This window comes from Heloderma suspectum, chromosome 4, assembly GCF_057233095.1.
Source record: "Heloderma suspectum isolate Gila_16-S chromosome 4, 16-S_ref, whole genome shotgun sequence".
NCBI classification, from domain to species: domain Eukaryota; kingdom Metazoa; phylum Chordata; class Lepidosauria; order Squamata; family Helodermatidae; genus Heloderma; species Heloderma suspectum.
Window position 1 is genome coordinate 87,448,106 of NC_139461.1, and position 20,653 is coordinate 87,468,758.

The following is a 20,653-nucleotide window of genomic DNA, read 5'->3' on the forward strand; positions in this document are numbered from 1 at the left end:
ACATTACAGACACCATATGGGTCTAGCACAAATACATTGCTACATATCCCATCTGGGTGTTTTAATAATCTGGAAAGGCCCTAAATGTGTTTCATCTGTGATTAAAGTGATAGCATTTTTCCTGCTATCTTATATCTTGTGTGCTTTTAGGAGAAGAGCTCAGTTGCAAATATTACCTAGCAACAAAAATAACTTGAGTCAATTCTTAGGAAATGGGAGTGGGCAAAAGTTATTAATCATTGCAGTTGAAAAATGGGAAAAGAAAGGTCAGATTTTAAATATTGACATTTACGGTAGTCCTGGTTTTCTCTTTGTCTGACACAGAAGAATATATTCTATGAACTCAGGAAATAAAGTCTTTGTCTCAAATCATCGGTAAACCCCGAAGGGTCAACGTGCATGGCTTCATTATCTGAAGTTTTGCTCTGGTGTTCTTCAAAGTATAACTCCCATAGGTCCTTCTTAGTACATTATATAAGGGCTATAGGGCTCTTCAGAAACAAGAGTTGCATAAGGCACTGTACTTGGTGAAAGAAATAAGTAAAATACTACTTAATGATACCTTTGGGCATCCTAGAAAGGGCTTCATAAATACTAGAAGTGGGAAGCTCAATATACATTTCCAAATTTCAGCTTTTCTTAGATATTGGTTTGCAGATTGATGATGTGTATTAGTCCCCACCCATTTTAGATATAGGCCTGTTTCTTATAGGTCTTATTTCTCTCTTCTAGTAATCCCTGATGCTACCATAAATTCATTCCCAATGTTCACCATTCCTCTGCAAAAATCCTCTTAATTCTCCAGTGCAATGTCTTCTAGAACCAGGAGTGGCAGCAGTTTGGAAATACAGTGGATTTGATGGTAGAATTTAATCTTTGATGTTGTCATCCAGAGATTATTCGGCAACTGTTTGAGAGGAGAATTGAGGAGGTGGAATGTTCACTAATAGCTTCTTTTCCTCCTATATCTCAAATGCATCTGCCATTCTTAGAATCTTGTCTGTTATTTTAGTTTCTGAATGTGAGTCTCTTTGGGACAGCAAATGTAGTATCGCTGGGTCACTGCCCCTTGTTTTCAGTTCATCTGCAAAATGGCTGTCTTTGGTATGAATGAGTTTGGTGCTCACTTAACAAAATCCACCTCCCATTTTTTTTGCTTCTCACTGTTATCACTATCTTCTTTTTCTTTGCAGCTCTGTCTTTGCTTTCTGTTCCTCTTCTTTTGCTTTGTTTTAGTATTCACAATTTCTCCTTTTTGAATACCAAGAAGTATTCTTACCCTTGGCCTCCCTTTTAAAGTAAAAATAAAAATCCAGATCTCTTAATCTGCTGTAGTCCTATGGAGTTGCAGCAGCAGCTGTAGTTCCATAGGTGCTGCTGCAAAAATATCTTTCACCAGCTAGCACACACGGTTCCAGATATTTTGGGCGCTTTTGAACTGAGTATGTGTAAAAACTATAAAATCAAATTTTTGCCTAGGACGAGCCCCATCCACGTTTTCAGACTTGAAAACTGCCTGTTGGAAGTGGGGATGGCGGGTACTCAGTCTCTTAGGTTTGCTGCCTTAGGCTGCAATCCTTTGTACGCATAGGGTTTTGTCAAATCTTATACTAGCGTAAAAATTACAAGAACTATCATTGTTTTCTGACTAGCAGAACAACAAGATAGCTAGTATAAGCAACACCTAGACTAATGCAGTCATAATGAATTGTGGAACGCCTTGTGGAACAGCTTGTGCAATGCCATGTGAAATTCTTTGTGCAATAGCTTTTGCATCGGCTTGCACAAGTGGAATCAAAGTATTGGATTTGACATTTGCGCAAGGATGAAAATGGGGCTTCCACAAGCAGTAGGAGATTTGCTGTAGTGGAAATCATTGGATACAACCCATATTTGGGAGGAAATCCTATTGAAATAAATGGGACTTACTTCTGAATAATCATGGGCTGTTAGGAAGCTTCTGGATCTATTATGGCACATACCATTCCAAGTGAAATACCTGTTAAGATGAATGGAGTGTATAGTATTATGCCCTGTTCTTCAACTCATTATTTCTCTCTATTTTTTTTCAAAGTATGGCTCACAGTTATAGTCCTAAATTCACTGGTTAACAAATGGTGTGGAATTTGTAATATATTTTCCCTGTGAAATAATTGAATGTTAAGCGATATTTCAAAGACGTCAGTAAACATTTTATCATGATAATTTGTTTCTTTCTTAAGATTTTATAATATGAAACTGTTGTTTTAACTAAAATAACAACTGAGGCGATAACCTGCACAATTCTTAGTCTGGATTAGTCCCATTTATGTGACTTGGGCTGCAGTCCTATTCACATTTACCTGGGTAAGCCCCATTGAACACAATGGGACTTACCTTTGAGTAAATATGCCAAGGATTGGGCTGTAGGACTGTAGAACTAAGCACATTTACTAGGGAGAAAGTCCTATTGAATTTAGTGAGACAGACATCTGAGTAAATTGTTTAGAATTGGCCTGTAAGATTTGCTTTAGAGTAAAAGGGGCGCTGCGGTGGCTTAGTGGTTAAGACGCTGAATTGCAGACCGGAAGGTCAGCAGGACAGCAGTTTGAGACCCAAGTGCCGCGTGACGGAGTTAGGGATGGCGGAGAATTTCTCCACGAATCTTCAGGATGCCGAGTGCCGATGCATTCGGCCCCCCGAAAGTGTTGGAGAAATTCTCCGCTGGCCCCCTGCACCCCCTGGGATGGGACTTACCATGGCCAAATGTCCCTCTCGGCGGCGGGTCCCGGCGGCGTTTCGGCGGCGTTTCAGCGGGGGCGGCGGCCAGTCTCCCGACCGGCTGCCACCGCCGCCATTACAAAATAAAAAAGTAAAGAAAAAACAAAAAACCACACACCCGTGATAGGCTACGTGACGATTTACGTAGCCTATCATGGTTGACTTTGGAAATCTAGCCGTGATAGGCTACGTTATTTGTTACGTAGCCTATCACGGGGTTTTTTGTTTTTTTTTCACTTTTTCTTTCGCAGCCGGGGAGATGGGGCGCTTCTCCCTGGCCTGAATTTCGGCCGGGCGAGGCGGGGCGCCTCCCCCCCCGCCTGAACTTCGGGGGGAGAAGCGAAGCGCCTCCCCCCCACCGCGAAGCAAGCTGCGGGACAAGGTAAGTCCCTTTTGTCCATCCCTAGACGGAGTGAGCTCCCGTCTTCAGTCCCAGCTCCTGCCAACCTAGCAGTTCGAAAGCAAGAAATTGCAAGTAGATAAATAGGCACCGCCTCGGCGGGAAAGGTAACAGCGTTCCGTGCACCTCGGTGTTCAGTCATGCCGGCCACATGACCATGGAAGCGTCTTCGGACAGCGCTGGCTCTTCGGCTTAGAAATGGAGAAGAGCACCACACCCTAGAGTCGGACACGACTGGTTGAGGACACCTTTACCATTTTAAAAGGGTTGTGGATTAAAGCCTGTGATGTTGGCAGATCTGCTTCAGTACAGTAAGCTACTCGGCCTTACCAGCAATCGTTCCCCAATTTATTTAAATACTTGTCTGCATTTTAGGATGATGGGAAGCCTGTCTGTGGTTACCAGAACAGTGGAGAGAACAGATACATATTTAAGAGGTACTTTATGTGCATTTGCAGTGATTTACAGCAGTTAAAAGCTGTGAAAGATGTTTATTTGTATTTAAAATAGTGTAGTGAGAGACTATAATTTGACCTATAATTTGACTGCTTTGCCTTGTTAAATTTAACATTTCTGGTAACAAATTTTCCCAACATGAATTCCATAGTGTGAGAAAGAGAGGATGATAATGACAGCGATAGCATGACCTAGCACTGGAAATATAAATAGCCTGGGCATGTGTGAGAGATGATTGAGGTGAAAGATGTGGAGAAATGGAGCTGGTTTTTGCTGTAATGCTTCAACATGAATAAGATATGATTCCTGAAAGTCAGTGAGTTTTCTGCTCTTGTACTATAAGATGTGAATTGCCTCCCATTTGGCTTTGTAGTGTATTTATTATATATTTAGTTCTCAAGTACCCAGGGTGAGTGTTTCATTCCCATTCTATGTCATTCTCACCTTCTTAACTAGGTTTTTTCTCCAGTGTGTGTGAAGTGAAATACAACCTATGAAAGCTCAAGCTACTGTAAGAGTTAGGCTAGGCCCATCGAAAAGGGCAACGTTAAATGGAAACTTTCTTTCCAACCCAAATAGCAACGTGGGGGAAAGATTTTCCTTGGGATGGGGGGGGAGATAAAATCTCTTGAAGAATAACAATAGGAGAGAGAACCTTCTTTTCTCCCTCCCCAGCAGGCCTGAGGCTACGTGTATGCATACTCCATAGTGCACCAACCATTACTATCAACAGGAGGCTTCTCAGTAGCTCCCACATCTTCATGCAGACATTGCTCTTTTCCCCTTACAAATTAGTTGTGCACCAGCCAGGATGCAGCAGGAAGAGGGATCCATTGAAGTGGCTTGCTTGTGAACTAGATCACATTCTGGGGAGTATGGACATGTCAAGGGCTATCTTCCTAGCTAGCAACACCTTATATGTGAGAAGCAGCTATTTATATCTGATATTGTTTCTCCCATTGGAGGAGTTTGCGGTATTATCCTCTCATTATTACATGCCTAGAGTTCATTCAATTCAACCGGTTAATATCTGTGTCCAGACTTATCCCAAATGCTTAGTGAGTACTGATTAGATGTGTATATAGAAAAAAGGATTCTCTCATCCTTAATATTTGCTTATCAGGGAGATTTGGCTGATAATATTTGCTGCTGCAGCTTTGGAAACTCTAAGGTGAAAAAAGTCACTTTTTCACATTAGAGTTTCCAAAGCTTCCCTGTATCACCCTTGTTAAAGTCACTGGAGATGCCTTCAGGCCAGGAGCTAGCATCCCAATATGTGGCAGCATTTATTACACCATTTCAAGCAGAACAGAGTACAAGAAAATTCCTTGGAGATCTTCTTACAGATCAGAGATTTAGCATCATTGTGTTGATAATCTAGTGACAAAAACATATTCTCAGTTCATTTCCCCCCTCTCTTTGCCACTCTCATCTTGAAGCAACAAATGTTTTCTATTCATCACCCAAAGAAAGAACTTTGGAGCTGTCACTTGCAATGAGTTAGCTTTTATGTCTTTTTAGTGTAAGAAACCTATAGTGTCTGTGTGTGTGTGTGTGCACGCGAATGTATATGTGCACATAGTACAAGATGACAATTGGGATGACTGTTCTCACCACAAGCAACGATGCTTGTTTCCTACCACCTTCAGCTCTCTGAAAAAACGATTGTCTGTCTCTACCCCCAAGATATGAGTGTTCATTTTTCCAGCGTACCTTTGTAAATTAAACGGAGCCTCCAAATTATTTACACACAATCCTCAAATGGTAACTAGATATTTTTCCATTTGTAATAGTTAAAAAAGTGCTATCTTGCATTGTGTGCTCCATTGCTGCCAATAGAGACTTCCCTCTCTTTTTTAACACCCCTCCCCCGTAGAGTGTGTGGAACTTCATGAACAAAATGGGTGGGAGTGAAGCTTAAATCCTCCTCTCCTGGAGCGCCACAGTCCCAATCCAAATTGGGACCATGCATGCTTACAGGAAAGTAGAGAAAGTTAGCATGCATAACATTTAGTTTTGCCCTCAGACTGGCTTTTACAGAGTTCAGAGACGGTTCTCCCTTCCCACACTTGCTGCCTCCAAGCATGTTGTGATATTCCAGAGCCGTTCAACAGCAGCAGCAGCAAGCTTCTTGTGTATTACTGGCAGCATTCTATTGCTGAATCTTTCCCAGTCCTTCCCCCGCCCCCTGGGTCCATCTCTGCTTCTGCTGGAGGTAGTTGTCAGGGTGGAAACTGAGCCAATAGAGCCCCAGAGCAGTTCTGATTCTGAGGAGGAACAGCAATCCGTGGGAGAGGAGCTCGCTCATCTCTCACAAGCACAGCAGCTGGCAGAGGTTCCTCCTGCCAGCATTTCTGGGATAGATAGTGACCCTGGTAGTGAGAGAGCGCTGGAGGGGGGCTTGCTGGATGCTTGGCACAGACGCAGGGAGCGACGACAGATGGAGGGCATAGAAAGGAGGCGTAGCACTTGCTTGGCGCGCAAACAACGGTCGTGTCCCGAGGACCCAAGGGAAAGAGGGAGGATCTCTCCCTAGCCCATAAGTTCAGGGTATTCCTGTGGTTCTCCTTCAAATGGGGACCAACTGCCTTACCCGGAGCTTAGGCTACTCTGCTAACTTTCCCCAGCGCTGTTCCTTGCGTTGTCACTAGTGATTAGTATGTGAAAGAGTCATAAAGTAATAAAGGAATAAAGTCTCGGAAAGAATTCCTCGTTGTCTGTGTCCTGAGTTGGCTATTGGTGGGGACTGCAAGAGGCAGCTAGGGTGCTCCTGACAGTAGTGTGCTTGTCAGTCGTCTGTGGATGTTCTAATTCTGACTGCTGCTGAGTAGCACCAGTGAGTGCATGAAAAGGAGCTGGCAGGGAAGGGGAAGGTTCTCATAGAGCCTTTTGGAGACATTGACTGGGTTCACACAACATGATAACCCCTGCTCAAGGTTACAACGTGGGTTGTTGTGTTGACTGAACCCTGCCATGATAACAAACCATTGTTTTGTTAACCACAAACAACCCACAGTTCACAACCAAACTACAAACCATAGGTTTGTCTCTTCATGGGTTGTTTGTAGTTAAGACACCATGGTTTGTTAGCATGACTAGGCTCAGACAATACAACAACCCATGGTTCAACTACAACCCACACTCAACCAACACCTTGAGTGTGGGTTATCGTGGTGCGTGAACCCAGTCATTCCGTGGCTTCAGTATTGCATCCTTAATAGACTGCAATTTGACAGTGCTTTACTTTCCCTCAAGGGAAGTGTTTGTGCTTATCCACTATTTGGAAGGATCTGTTTAAAAAGGAAGAAGAAAGGAAACATGATTCCCTGTCAGAAGCATGCTAACAGCTTCTTTGCTATTTGTCTGCTCCTAACTTTGTCCCTTTTTGCTGCATAAGATGTTAGAAGGAAGAAGTGTCTTTGTTTACCTCTTTAGTCTACAATATTGCTAATATCTTGTATTTTGTCTGCTTTTACCACTTGGTGACCCTGCTGCCTTTCTGACCTTACATTTTACTTGTTGGGCCTTGTTTAACAACCTGCTTCATTCTGGTTCCTGTCTCTGGCCTCTTGGTTCAAATGCATAAACATAGTTACTTGGAAGCTAGGTTTATTTGATTTTCGTAGAACTTCCTTCCTGGTTAAGACTTGTGTTATTTATTTACTTCTAAAATGTATTAGTCACCCTACAGCTAAAAGCTCTCAGGACGACCTACAGAAAAAATATAAAGTAAACATAAATTAAATCCAAAATCCACATTAAAAACAAACAGCCCAATAAAGCAATCAATTAAAAGCAGCAATCAATTAAAAGCAACCAAGGGTAAAACAGGCATTAGGAAGACACCCCCCCCCCATATATAAGGATAAAACTATGTAGTAAATATAGAAGATTCAAAGGAAAGCCTGAGAGAATAAAAAGGACTTTGCCTGGCGCTGAAATAATAACAAAATGGGTACTAAGTGGATCTCTCTGGGGAGGGCATTCTATAACTGGGGGGCTACTGTTCCCAAGTAGCCACCCGCGACATCTCAGCATGTGAGGGTACTCAGAGAAGGGTCTCCGATGACAAGTGCAGGGCTTGGGTATGAATATATAAGAAGTGCTCCTTCAGATACTGTGGTCTGAAGTTATGAAGAGTTTTATAGGTTAATATCAGCACTTTGAATTGGACCTGGAATTGAACTTGTATTGTATGTTGATACAATACTGGTGTAATATGATCATAACTCCCTGTTCCAATCAGTACCCTAGCCACAATATTTTGTACTAACTGAAGTTTCCAGTCTGTCTTCAAGGGCAGCCCCACATACAGACATTGCAGTGATCTAAATGGGAGGTTACCAGGAGGTAGGGTCATAGCTGGCATACCAGTCTAAGTTGGTAAAAGGTGTTTTGTGCAACAGGAGACACTTGTGCCTCTAATGACAGAGGGTGCAGATGTAAGGTCCCTCACTTTCAGACTGCCATCCACCTGTCCAGTACAGAAAACCAAATCCAGGCTGTGATCAGCTACATGTGTTGGGCCAATGACATGTTGCGACACACCCATGGTTGTCATGGCAGTCATATCCTGATATGGATATTGAAGTCCTCTAGAACCATCATTATGGGAGTCGTCAAAGTCAAAACCTAAATGGCGGGCAGACCATCGTTAGCCCATAGTTAATTCTAACTTGAATCAAAGGACCCTCGATTGCACACATACTTGGTAGGAATACCTAGATTCCATAGTTATTAACACCGACAGTATCTGTCCTGGCTATGGCTATTACATAGGAACATAGGAAGCTGCCTTATACTGAGTCTAGGCCAGTATTGTAGACATTGCTGGCAGCAGCTTTCCAGAGTTTCAGGCAGGATTTTTTCCAGCTCTACTTGGAGATGCCAGGGATTGAACCAGGGACCTTCTGCATGCAAAGCATGTGTTCTACCACTGTGCTATGGGCTCTCTCATCAGGTCCCATCAGGAAGTAAAGAGTACGATCTTCAGAATTCAGTTTTGGAGAATGTCAGTGGCTGGAAGGCATAAAAGAGAGAAGCTTGCATCCATATGAAAGAGACAAGGAATTACTTTTGGGCTTGTTGCATAGCCTCTGTGACCATTGTGCTTTTATAGCCAGTTGCCAAAATCTACTTCCCAACTGTCAAGATCTTGAGTGTTCTTTCAGTGCCCCAAATTTTAAAATATTCCTTTACTACTGAGCAGCTGCAAAACCTCTAGCAATCTTCATTTTCTTGCTCTAATGCAGGTGATGGCAGAACTAGCCCAGTAGCCACAAATACTTCGGCTTCTCTTTCAGTATACTACAAGGGCTGCAGAGTCTTTCTAGGATGTAAGGGCCTCACATAACTTATTCTTTGTCCTTTTCTTTATTCCTCTTCATCTCTACAGCTCAGCACTTTAAAGGCGGTGTTTAGTCTCAGGGCTGTGTCATTCACCCCTTCCCAGAGCAGGATATTAATACACTATAGCATTAGCTTATAGCTATATTATACTAAATGTATTTTTTAAAATCCTCTCTGCTGGAGAAGAGCTGATACTTATCTGTCCATAGAGAAACATGTTCTATATAAACTTACCGACATAACAACAACAACAAAAACTATTAAACAATTGGGACATCCTGAAGGATTGAATTATGGACATTTGCTGTAGTCATGCCTTATTTATATCTTTCATGCACAGGGCATAACCTGTCTGCAGGGGTAGATGTGTAATGTGTATAAGTGTCCATATAAAAGGATATTTGCTGACTTTAATTTGGAAACAGAAAGTTCATGTGGCTGTGTAAGTGTCATCATATCACAGCAGTGCCACTGGGAAGCAGATGTTCCTGGGTACCGCACATTAGCCATATTACAGTTGAAAGTGGGAATGGCTGGAAGTAATTCAATTAGAAATCTAGGAATAAGTACTTTTATTTTAAAATACTTTATTTTAGTGAACTTATTGTTGGTCAGTGAATGTGGACATTTAGATAAGGAAAACCTTTAAGGAAGGCCCAGATTTAGAGGAGGGCATGATAAGGAAGGACACAGTTGAAGAATGACATGAGCTGCAATCATGGAAGGACATAAGTAATAGCCAGCTTCAAAAGCAGCTCTGCTATCACAAAAAAATTAGTTATGGAGACATCACTTGTATCTACAAGTGCTATTTGGTACTTCAGGTTCATTTGCTCCTGTCAAGGGGTGAAGTCTTCAAGGGAAAGAAGCCTTTACTTTGGTGTTTGCTCAACAGTCTGAAGGCAGTGGGTTAATCACAGCTTCTTAGTTGTTAATACTTTCCCTCACTGGTAACTTGCCTGTCTGTAGCTTCCTACCTGAAAGATTGGAACAAATTATGCATCATGACTTACAGGGTTCTTCTCCATGTCGCTGAATTGAAAGTTCAAGTTCTGTCCTGGCTTTGATCAAATGAAAGGTCACCCTCTTCTGTATGAACCTGCCTGTGTTGAGAACTTCTAAAAGGGCCCTTCTCTCTGTCCTGTCAACAATCAATGTGTGTTTGGTAGGAGCTCAAGAAGGGGCCTTCTCAGTGGCCACGCCTAGCCTTAGGAACGCCCTACTGAGAGAGGCTTGTTGATGGTCTTCAGCTGGCATGCATAAAGCTTTTTTGTTTAAACAGGCATTTGGCTTTTAGAGCTGAAATCTCTTCTCTCCTGCTCTGTGTTTTAATCTGTATTTTTAATTTAATGATGATTTCACTGGCTGCTATATTTTAAATATTTTATGTGCTCTTATTTGATTTTAGATGGTTTCATATTGTTTGTTTTGTTGTTTATTTGTGGATTTTATTGTTAGTCATTTTAGACATATTTTATGGAAAGGCAAGGTTTAATGTTGAATGAATGAATGAGATTAACATGGGGCTTTTACCGTGCAATCACAGTGCCTTATTCACAAAACTTTACTGGGGTCTTTGATTTGTAGCCCTCTTGTGTTTTCCCCACTGCTTCTTCCATCCTTTTTTTTTTAAAATGAGGAAAGTCCGTTAAGGAAGAAAAGGTGAGAAAACAGTACAATGTCTTTTGATTACTAGCTCTTGGAACCCTACGTGTAGAAGTACCCCAAATGCCAGGATACCTTTCAAGGTGCAAGCTCTCCTGAGGAACATGCATACACATGGGAAGTTTTGAAGGCAGTTCTATACGTCATTTATCTGGGGAAAGAGAATTTGAAACAGCTGTCATAGGTCAAATGAGTGGCCCATCCAGTACTCTGTATCCATATTTTCTCCTTTGAGGTCTCTGTGCATCACACATATGGGCTCTGCACCTGCGTGGAGCCTCTATTCAGGGAACCTCTATAGCTGAGGAACACTGTTTTTGTCAGGGACCCTCCCCCACTGGCCCATTGCGCATGCCCAAGTGGGTTGCTGCCAATCTCCTTAGTTCCTTTTCGACCACCATTGCAGCTGCCTCTTTGGGAGCTTCGTCTGTTTTGTTAGGACTTTAGTGCTGAGGTTTCTCTTCATTTTCGTCTTTGCTCTTTTTCTCGTTGTTCTCCTGTTATCTAAAAAGAAGTAAAAAAAACCCCAACACATATGATTCTGGTGTTTTAAGAGAACTGATACAAATAGCGAATTCCATTCCTTGGTGTCTAAGCCCAAACATTAATGTTTTACCATATAACGGAAGCTCTAAATATTCAGTTTATATCATTTGTTCAGAGTCTTTTCAGCATCTTAGACTATTAGCTGCTATTATTTCTGGTGGGTCTGGAAGTCTTCTGTTTTATTTATCATAACCAATATGTATTAATTGCATGTGTTTCTTCCAGTTACTAGCATTGCATGAAAGTGTAAATAGCTGTACACTATTAATTATTCCAGAATCAGCTTATGATTTTAGGAATTCTAATACTTCCTTTTGGGACCCCCCCCCCCTTTCGATGCTGGAGAGGTTTTTCATTATGTAGAAAGTGGGCTATTATCTAATGACCATTTTATAAAAATATTTAAACTACACTAAATGGACACGCCTCTTTGTGATTTAGACAGAGCACTTATCTTGAAACCAGAGATGTCTTAGTGATTTTTTTTTTTGCCTTATAAGGTACCCTTATTAGATTTATATTGATAAAATGCCATCGTCTGGTTCCCCTGGTATTACCTACCCAGTGGTTGCCATTTCATCAGGAAAAAGCTGCATGAGTCATTATTTGCCCACTGGATATGTTGCCTTAATTCCTTTTCCTCTTTGTTATCTCTTGGTGCATAGAAGAAAAGTGCAATGTAGTTTATTATCAAGCTCTTGTGTGAAAGACCACAAAGAAGAGGATTAGCAGAGGTATTTACAAGTCGTGAGTAAACATTGCCAGGTGGAAAGAATTTTATAATGTCTGCACCAAACTGTTCTTGGCTGAACACAGTGTATCCAGTACTTTGTTTTTAATTAGCATGATATTATCACAGTATTTTTAAAAAGGTAACATGAAAATCTGGATGGCACATTATATGTCTGCAGTAATCTCTGTTGATTTTTTTTAATACTGGAGACAAGGAAAAGATTGACTGAAAAGCAAGAGGAAATGCCCCCATTGACTTTGTTACCATCCTAGATTGCAATTGTATGCAAATATACTTGTGTGAGTAAGGCTTGCTGAACTCAGTGGGACTTACTTCTAAGTAAATATGTATAGAATTGTGTTGTTAGAGATTTGTGGACCACGTTTACCTTTTTTTCTGGCAGGGATCTTGTGGCTCTAATATAATCTTCCCCAACCTTGAGCCTTCCAGATGTTTTGAGCTACAACTCCCATCAGCCCCAGCCAGGATGACAATTGGCAGGGATAATGGGAGTTGTAGTCTAAAACATCTGGAGGGCCCAAGGAAGGCTGCTCTATCTGTGCCAGGCAGAAGTCCAGTGGGTGGAGCTTTTGATGTGGTGGGGAAAGAAGTTACTTTGTTGAATGTCTGTCTGCTATCCAGCTGTTAAGGGCACAGGGAAGTCTAGCCCTATTGTATATGTATATTGCAACCACCTGCTGCATGTTCATGTAATGCCAAACTATGGTTAGCGTTGTTTGAAGGACCTGTGTGTGTGTGTAGGGGGAAGAATAGGCCCGTAGAACTTGCCTATAAGAAAAACGGGGCTAGAGCTGCGACAAACAACCTGTTTTTATGAAGATATGCTGTAAGGAAGAGAGAAAACAAAAGGTGGATTGTTCAAATGTATTGGAAGAGAGTATATGTGTTCTTTGGTTGTGATTTACTGGCAATGGAGTCAGTGCTAAATTTCAAAGAAGAGGTACAGGGACTTTAATTTGTGTGAGAGATATGCCATCACTCTGTTAGCTCTGCTTCTTAATTCTAAATATGTGGGGAGTGGGGGAGTCTGCAGTTGTTCAGTGGTGAAGGGAAAGCACTCTGCATATGCTCAGATGGGCTCCTTGTTTATTGCTGTACCCTAGTGTTTCTCAGCTGTAAAATAGTACCAATGTCTTCTAAATCAGGGGGAGATAGAAGGTAGATTGGGATCTACTCGTAGATGTCTGGGTAATTTGTAGTAGATAGCCAAGGGTTTTTGCATCCCAACTGTTTAATAATAGTAACAACAAATAATATATTTCTTTCTCCTCTCCCCCTTCCCGAAATTAGGCTGCTGAACTGAAGAAAACTTGGGAGATAGCTAGGGGTGATTTTTCTGTGTGAAAGGACTGTGACCTCAGTTTTGGTACTGAAAACAAATCCCTGGGCCAAACAGGTTCTCAGAGGAACTAATTCTATGCCTGACCCCCTGAGCCACTATTTTGCACCTGGCTCCAGTTGGTGGACCTTGGAGTTAGTAAAAAGCAAAGAAGATTCCGCCAGCCTGACATCTGCTTACCACTGCTCTAGATTGTATAAATTCATGGATGGTATGTGTGTGTGTATTTGACTTGCTCTGCAGTCTGTGGCTTGCCTCACTGCTTTTGTCGTCTAGAGCCATTGCACGCAATTTTAGTTTCCAGTTTCTGCTTACAGAATATCTGAGTATGTATTGTGTTGCCCCCCCCCCCACACACACACATTTGTCCTCTAGGCCTCTGCTCCCAGCCCCCCACACACGTGCAGAGGAATGTCCCTATCTTCATCTGTAAAATGGTGGAAGGTATGAATGTAAGTACAATCTCTGGAGTATCTCTTTCTCACCAACACTATATCCGCCTCAAAACCATCTTTACTCCAACCCCACCACCAGTTAAACTACAGGAAATTGACAGTTGTCAGGAGAAGCCTTGTATTTCAGATTCCTAATGGCAAACAGTTTGCATAACCATACAACAGATGAACAAAAAACAGACCCTGGAACAAAGTTGGCTGTAACTGGGTTTTATTTGGAAGGAGAGAGAGGCTGGTTGTCACTAGAAGCTTGCATATTTTTATGCAATAATGGCTCAACAGCAGTTTTACTTTTGGAAGATTTTCTAGCTTCCTTCTGTCATAAGCAAAATGTTTTTTTCACTTTAGTTTATATCTTTCCATTGCATTAAATGTGAAAATATTAAGTCTTGTCTTATTTGTCTAGGAGAGCTCTTCAGGAAAGGAAGGTCGCTGAATGCAATTTACTTGTACCCACTGAGTACTTGGGACCAAACTTTTGAGATAATTTGGTAGCCTTACAAGCCACTAATCTAATGATCCGTCTCCATTCAGATTTTATCAATTAAGGGCTCAATCCTATGCATATGTAGACAGAAAAAGTCCTACGATTCCCAGCATTCCCCAGCCAGCCTGTCTAGGGAATGCCGGGAATTGTAGGACTTCTTTCTGTCTAAACATGCATAGGATTGCACCCTAAGTTAGTTCAGCTAGTTTTTTTTTGTTGACTAGTTTTTAAGCAACCCAACTGGCTTTCTCCTCTAGTTGTTGATATCCAGTTGAATTAGAAAAGGGCCAAAATAGATATTGCTTTACATCTGTATCTAGCAACTACGTCTTTTTTTCATTTTTACTTTAGAGTAGGCACAGGGGGTCTGATTGATCCACATCTTTAAAGCCTCCTTACTCATCATGCTAGGGTCCTGAAGCAGATTAACGTTGCCTGCACCTAGTCTAGAATAAAATTGAAGAAAAGATGCAGCTTCTAGAGAATCTGTTTTGGCCCTAAGTTTCAGTTCAGAAACTGAAGGATGGAAGCCAAGGCTATGGTTTTCATCCAAGAGGTTGCTTTGTGTGCCCTATCTCAAGGCTGGGTGGATTGACTTACTGGATTGACTTTGGGCTTCTTCACACAGAGCTTTTATCCTGCTATTGAGATTGGTTACTCACAGAATTTTGTGGGCCTTTTAGATGACCCTTTTAACCTCCAGGGCGTCTCCTGCACTAAATGACCTTTATTCCATTTTTTAAAAGATCGGAGATAATGAGCTATCAAATTACAGCCTTTGAGTTCCTCGAATTCCCGCTAGAAAAAAGAAAAGCTGCAATAAGAGGAGCTAGACTGCATTGCCATCTAGCGGCTGTATAATGAAACATATGGAAGGCTCAGATAAGGGAGAAATGGAGGGAGAAAGGGGGAGGGAGGAAGCACATGTAAAGGGCGTAAGCCCTGTTTTAAATGCGGGGTTTTAGGCTGGTGTAAAGATGCTCTTTGTTTTTTATTACAACCTGGAAATCCACCAACAGGAGCCTGAAACAAAAAACATACACTTAGAATTAAAGAATTCTGAGCCCAGAAATTTGCTTTGAGTACCAGAACTGAAGGGAACTCACAGTCTTTCCACGCAAACGTCCTCTATCTTTATTTCGGCAATATATTTTAAGGCACCAGGACATAATTTTGTTGTTGCTTTCACCCAGAGATTTACCAGTAGATCCCAGTATACCTTCTGCCCACCGCTGCCTAACCCCATAACACAGTATGGTATCCTCTTATCTCGAATGGCCTTGGCTGTAACAGGTATGCCTATTAAACGTGGTAATGCTTCAGAGGTATGCATCCCTAAGTATTAATATTGATGACAGTAATAACAATAATCAGATTGGTAGCAGAATCAAATTAATGTGCTCTCCCGCAGCAGAAATATTTACCCGATGTGTCCTGCCAGTTAGAGAGATTGGCATTAAAGCTAGACATTACCTCATCGTCCTGGGCAGACAGCCTATTTCTATGCTAAGCAAGTCTGCAGGAGTGAACAACTGAATACCTGCCTGATTAGCTCTGCAGTGGCAGATCTTGGTTGGAAGTGATTTCCCTTAGTGCTTTCCCTCTTTTGCTTGCTCTCCATCTCTGCAAGCTTTGTCACTATGCATTATCAGACTGTGTTTTTCATCTTGAAGGGCACATTGCAGGGAAGATTTGCCAGACAGGTGGGCAAGTATTAACGCTGATCCAAATCAGAAAGGTCAAGATGAACAGAAGGAAGAAAAGTAAATGTGTACGAGTGTGTGTGTATTGCGATTGTGTGCCTTTCCCTCCCTCCCACTCCCTGCATATATCTGTGCCAGGCAGGTGAAACTGGATTAATGAGGAAAGGCAAGATAAAGACAAGGAGGATTTTGCTATGAAAAGGAGATTTTGTTTTGATTATGGGAGACAGATCCAGTCTGGGGGTGGGTGGGATGTAATTGGCTGACAGCTATAACTTCTTAAAGCTTTGTTTTGAGGATGCAAATCTTTTCTTATTGGAAGTAAAATCACATAAGATCTCTCCCACCTGGCACTTCTATAGCTGTTTCTGTTTGTGGATCTCAAAACACTTCACATACTGTGTGGGATTAGGCCAGCCTTCTACACATGATTCATGTAAGACAAAAAGCAGCAGTGGATGCTGGGTGTTTCGTTCTACCAGACACCCCTCCCCCTCCGGTGTGCTTTCTCCTTCCTAGGGTTAGTCTCTTCTGTGAAAGAAGTATGGCAGGCCCCTCTCTAGTTGGCTGCTAATGATCTTTCATCCTCACTGTGACTCTGAAAGCCAGCAGCTACCTTGTACCCAAGGTCACTCTATTAGCAAGTTTTTAAAATGTCAGTGATTATTACTAGAGTCTTGACTCCTGTCACTAAAACACTCCAACTCACTGGATTTGTGCTACTCTGTGTTCTGTAGAAAGGCAGCTGAGTATGAAAAATATCATTAAATAATATTTTGAACATTTTGTAATATTACTGCACTGGCTGGCTTCTCAAATTTCCCTGTTTGGGTTCATTCTTTGATAGAATGAGGAAGACATAAATTATGTGAGTTCCATGGAAAGTATTCACAGTAATATAGAATTGCCTCTGATCCCAGACGTGGGTTGCACATGAGCCAAAGTTTAGAAGCTTTTAGAGTTGTCGCAGGATTTGAAGGTGCTTCTGTCCCTCTCTTTTTCTCTCCTTGTGTGGGTACTCTATGCAGGAGACAAAGGGTGAGACCAGCACCTTCCACTTAGTTCTGCAACAGAAGGCAGATCAAAAGTCTGACAAGATTTGGCGCTTTAGATTTCATGTGTTTGTGTGTTCTGAGTAAGGATTAGTAACTTCAGTTTAGTTATTGCATTGCATGGTGACCCACTTTTTTGCTTCTCAAGTCTCTTTGTTTTAGAGCAAGGGTGGAAAAGCCCCAGTCTGTGGCCCTAATGTGGCCTGTGAGGCTCCTCTTATTCGGCTCATACCACTCTCCCAGGCCACGCCCTCATCCCCTGTCCAGCATTATCCATCCCTGTCATGGCACACTGGACTGAGCATTTTAAACCTCCCTGCCCAGTGCACTGCAATGGGTGTGAAAATCCAGCTCTCTCCAGTCTTCAACTGATCCTTGTCAGTCAACTGAGGAGCAGAGAGGGCTGGATTTTCATTCCCATCATGGTGCTCTGGGCAGGGTGTGTGCGTGTGTGTGTATGAATAGTGTGTATGTGAGAGAGTGGGATGGCCATGCCTACTTTGGGCATCAGGCCCCCAAGAAGTTTCCTGGGTAGCAATTCAGCCCTTGGGCTGAGAAAGGTTCCTCACCCCTGCTTTGGAGCTTGCACATCTATGCTATATTGAATAAAGTTCTAAAAGTGCTAAGTGTGAGAGTGATTTGGGGGTGCAGAAGAGAAGGGTATATTTCCTAACAAGGGGCTGCAGTATTTATCACCAATTCATAAAAAAAAATCTAAATGAGATTGTTCTCTACATTTTGAGTTTGTATAGTAGACAGAACTGTGGCAGTCACAGAAAATGTGACTTTTTCAGTAATTATAGTGCCCTTTCAATATTTTCCCAGTGGTGTGGAAGCTGCTTATTGGTAGGCAGATCCTACTCCTCAGGGGGACTGCATTTGAATGATTCAGTAACATGAGTGGGCCCAGTTGTATGGGCTTGTCCCATGGAAGTGGCATCCCATAGGGTGCTGATTGAATAGGAAAGTCCCATAGAATCACACCCATCCCTGGGGTTGAGTCACTGAGATGCAGCCTTCAACAGTGGGATTTGGTCACCTATAAGTGGCTGCCATATATAGTTGTGAGAAATGTCAACAGTTTAAACCAGCCATTGATCCACAGTGGAAGACATAGATTCCTGCTGGAGCCCACAGGAAGAGGCTTGGCAGGAATCTAGGCTAGTTCACAGGGGAGCAGGGCCATGATCAACTCACTGTGGAGATGGGTTCACAGTCAAGGCACCCAGGAGCAGCAAGCTTGGAATTTTGTTCCAGCAATGGCCTGGAGCCAAGTGAGAGCTTAAGCAGTCCTGCTGCTGGCAAGCTCTCCCTTATCTGATGAAACTGTTGGGCTTAAAAGGCCCTGTGCCCTATACCTCAGATTCTGCCTCCAGCAGAGTTGCAGGACCTCTTGGATGTGGTGTAGTAGTGCTGATGGTTCTGAAGAGGAGTCAGACATCAGGGGCAGGGCTACCTCCTCAGACAATTCAGGTGAAGGCATTGCTGGTTCCTCCTATGGGAGTTGCTGCTGAAGCAATGATGTCTGAAGGGAATGCTCCTGAACTCAGTCTTCCCAACTGTTTTGATCCCTTCTATGATAGCATTCCTGGGCCATGACACCTGCTTGGTTAGCTAATACTAAGGAGGTCACAGCAGAAGAAAACAGGCTGTTGTTGATTTCTGAGTTTACCAGGCCTGAATCCAAGCACATCTTGGGTCTATCTGTCAAACCCACAAAGGCCAAAAATAATTTGAGCTGCATTAAGATCTTTCCATTCTAGTCTATTTGGAGGATCAGTCACCTTAAAAAAAAATCCAAGGTCTGCTTTATGTGGCAAGGGGTTTTGTTATTTTTATGTAGGGAACAACAGTATTATTTGAAGGCAGATGTGTGTGTCGTGTAAATATGCCATGGAGATGCATCTGGGAGTTAATTTTGGCTCCCTGGTACATGTCCACTGTGTCTTTAGAAATGTATGATTCCCCTTCAGTTGTCAAGCTATGTAAAGTGTGAAGTAGCCCCAAGGCTTGTTCTAGGAACCATTAATCTCCAAAGACCCAGGGACAGAGCAAGAAAAAAACAAAGAATTGCTGGACTATGGGGAAAATGGGCCAACTTGACCGTTTATCAAACAGCATTTAGAAAAATAGTTTTATTATTCTTTATGTTGTTTTTGAACTGATAAACATACATGGTGTGTCCTGGATGTATGTTTTGTTTGTACTGTGTGTGCTTGGAGTAAATGGGTTTTTTTAATAGAAAGGATTACATTTCATGAATATTAAAAGGTCAATTACATAAAGACAGACTACATAAAAAGGATACTGAAGAAAAACACATGATAAGAATTTTTGTTTTTTTAGATATTGCCTTTGAAGTATTCCTGTAAAAGAGATCTTTCATAATGATAATTGTTTACTTAAGCCAATAAAAACATGGCTAGTGGTAAAACATTGCACCCATGGATGCAACATGTTGAAAAGAGCCATATGTTATTGATCCAAATATCTTTTTACCACTAGTTCATGTGAGTACTTCTGGTAATTCAAATATTAATGCTCTACAGAAGTTGCTATTAATAGTTGCTATTAACGTAGGATGTGGTTTTTAGGTCATATGTATACCACCCATGGTATAATGGTAGTAAAAAATGGTCATGTATAAAAGGATGGGTCATGTAAGGCTCATCTTCAGACTTTGCAGCAAAACTTTCATCCTCTGAGAAATTAATGACTTTCACATTCTTATTAGGTGGTTAGGCACTCAATTAACCATTGTGTGCATGGAAATTTTTGTTTGCTTCGGAATAATTTCATGTTTGAACAACATGGCCCTGAAAGTCTTTTTCTGTGAATACTTCTTAGTGGGATGATAAAATATTTATGGTTAGCAGATCTTTAGATGTCCAGGGGGACTTACCAATTCAAACATAATTAAAAGAAATATCAAGCAGGTATCTCTTCAATTTGTCCTCTGAAAAGGAAGAGTGAAATTAGACCATGGAATAGAACTGTTAAATATTCTGCCCCTTAGCATCTCTTGTGATCAGAAAAATATTGTGTAATATTTTATAGTCTGAATAAGTTGATATCACCATGCTTGAAACATTGAATGCTAAGTGAGCATTCACATTACAGTAACAGAAGTGGAGTTCTGGAACAGGCAGCATAATGGATCCTGATAGGATCCTGTCCATCTCTATATGCTAGGTCTGCAGTATCTTTTTTATCTTTGGGGGAGAGAAAAAGAGTGGGGAGCAGTACAAAAACCGCTACTTTCATCCACTGATTCTTCTGAAATGCTGTTTTTATGAGGTAAAGCCCCAGAGTAAAGACATACTAGAGTATAGTAAGTCTGTAGCTTGCATTTTGTGTGGTGCAGGCTTTCCCTAATTTTCCTTGGATTTGCTTCCTAAAAGTCTCTGAACACTGGGGAAGCAGGGGAGACTTAACAGTGTTTAATTTACACTTTGATTTGCAAAGCTGAAGAGGGGGAAAAAGCTTTCTAAATCACCCAGTGCTGAGGTGTCAGAGAGTGAAGCAGTTACACTAACATAGGTGCAATAAGACTTGCTGTTTAAAGCAGAGGCTCAGAGCAGTACAAATGCAGGTTACTTTTAATATTGGTGCACCAATCCAGACTAGATTATGATTTATTTAATGCTTTATAACTGTGGTCCCCAGTGTGATGCCTGTGGGCACTAT

General features: G+C 41.8%; 1 protein-coding gene across 6 annotated transcripts in view; it reads left to right on the forward strand.

The window, feature by feature from the left end:
• LDLRAD4 (low density lipoprotein receptor class A domain containing 4) overlaps positions 1 to 20,653 on the forward strand; it is a 439,787-nt gene that overhangs the window by 283,927 nt on the left and 135,207 nt on the right. Inside the window, exon 2 of one of the 6 annotated variants that reach the window (XM_084849942.1) lies at positions 3,536 to 3,597. The exons of 4 other annotated variants lie outside the window; for them this stretch is intronic. In XM_084849942.1, the coding sequence (XP_084706068.1) occupies positions 3,537 to 3,597 (61 nt within the window). In that variant the 5' untranslated portion in view covers position 3,536. Of the gene's footprint in view, positions 1 to 3,400; positions 3,598 to 20,653 lie in introns of those variants that run through there. One more of the 6 variants, XM_084849940.1, reaches the window with a different exon arrangement.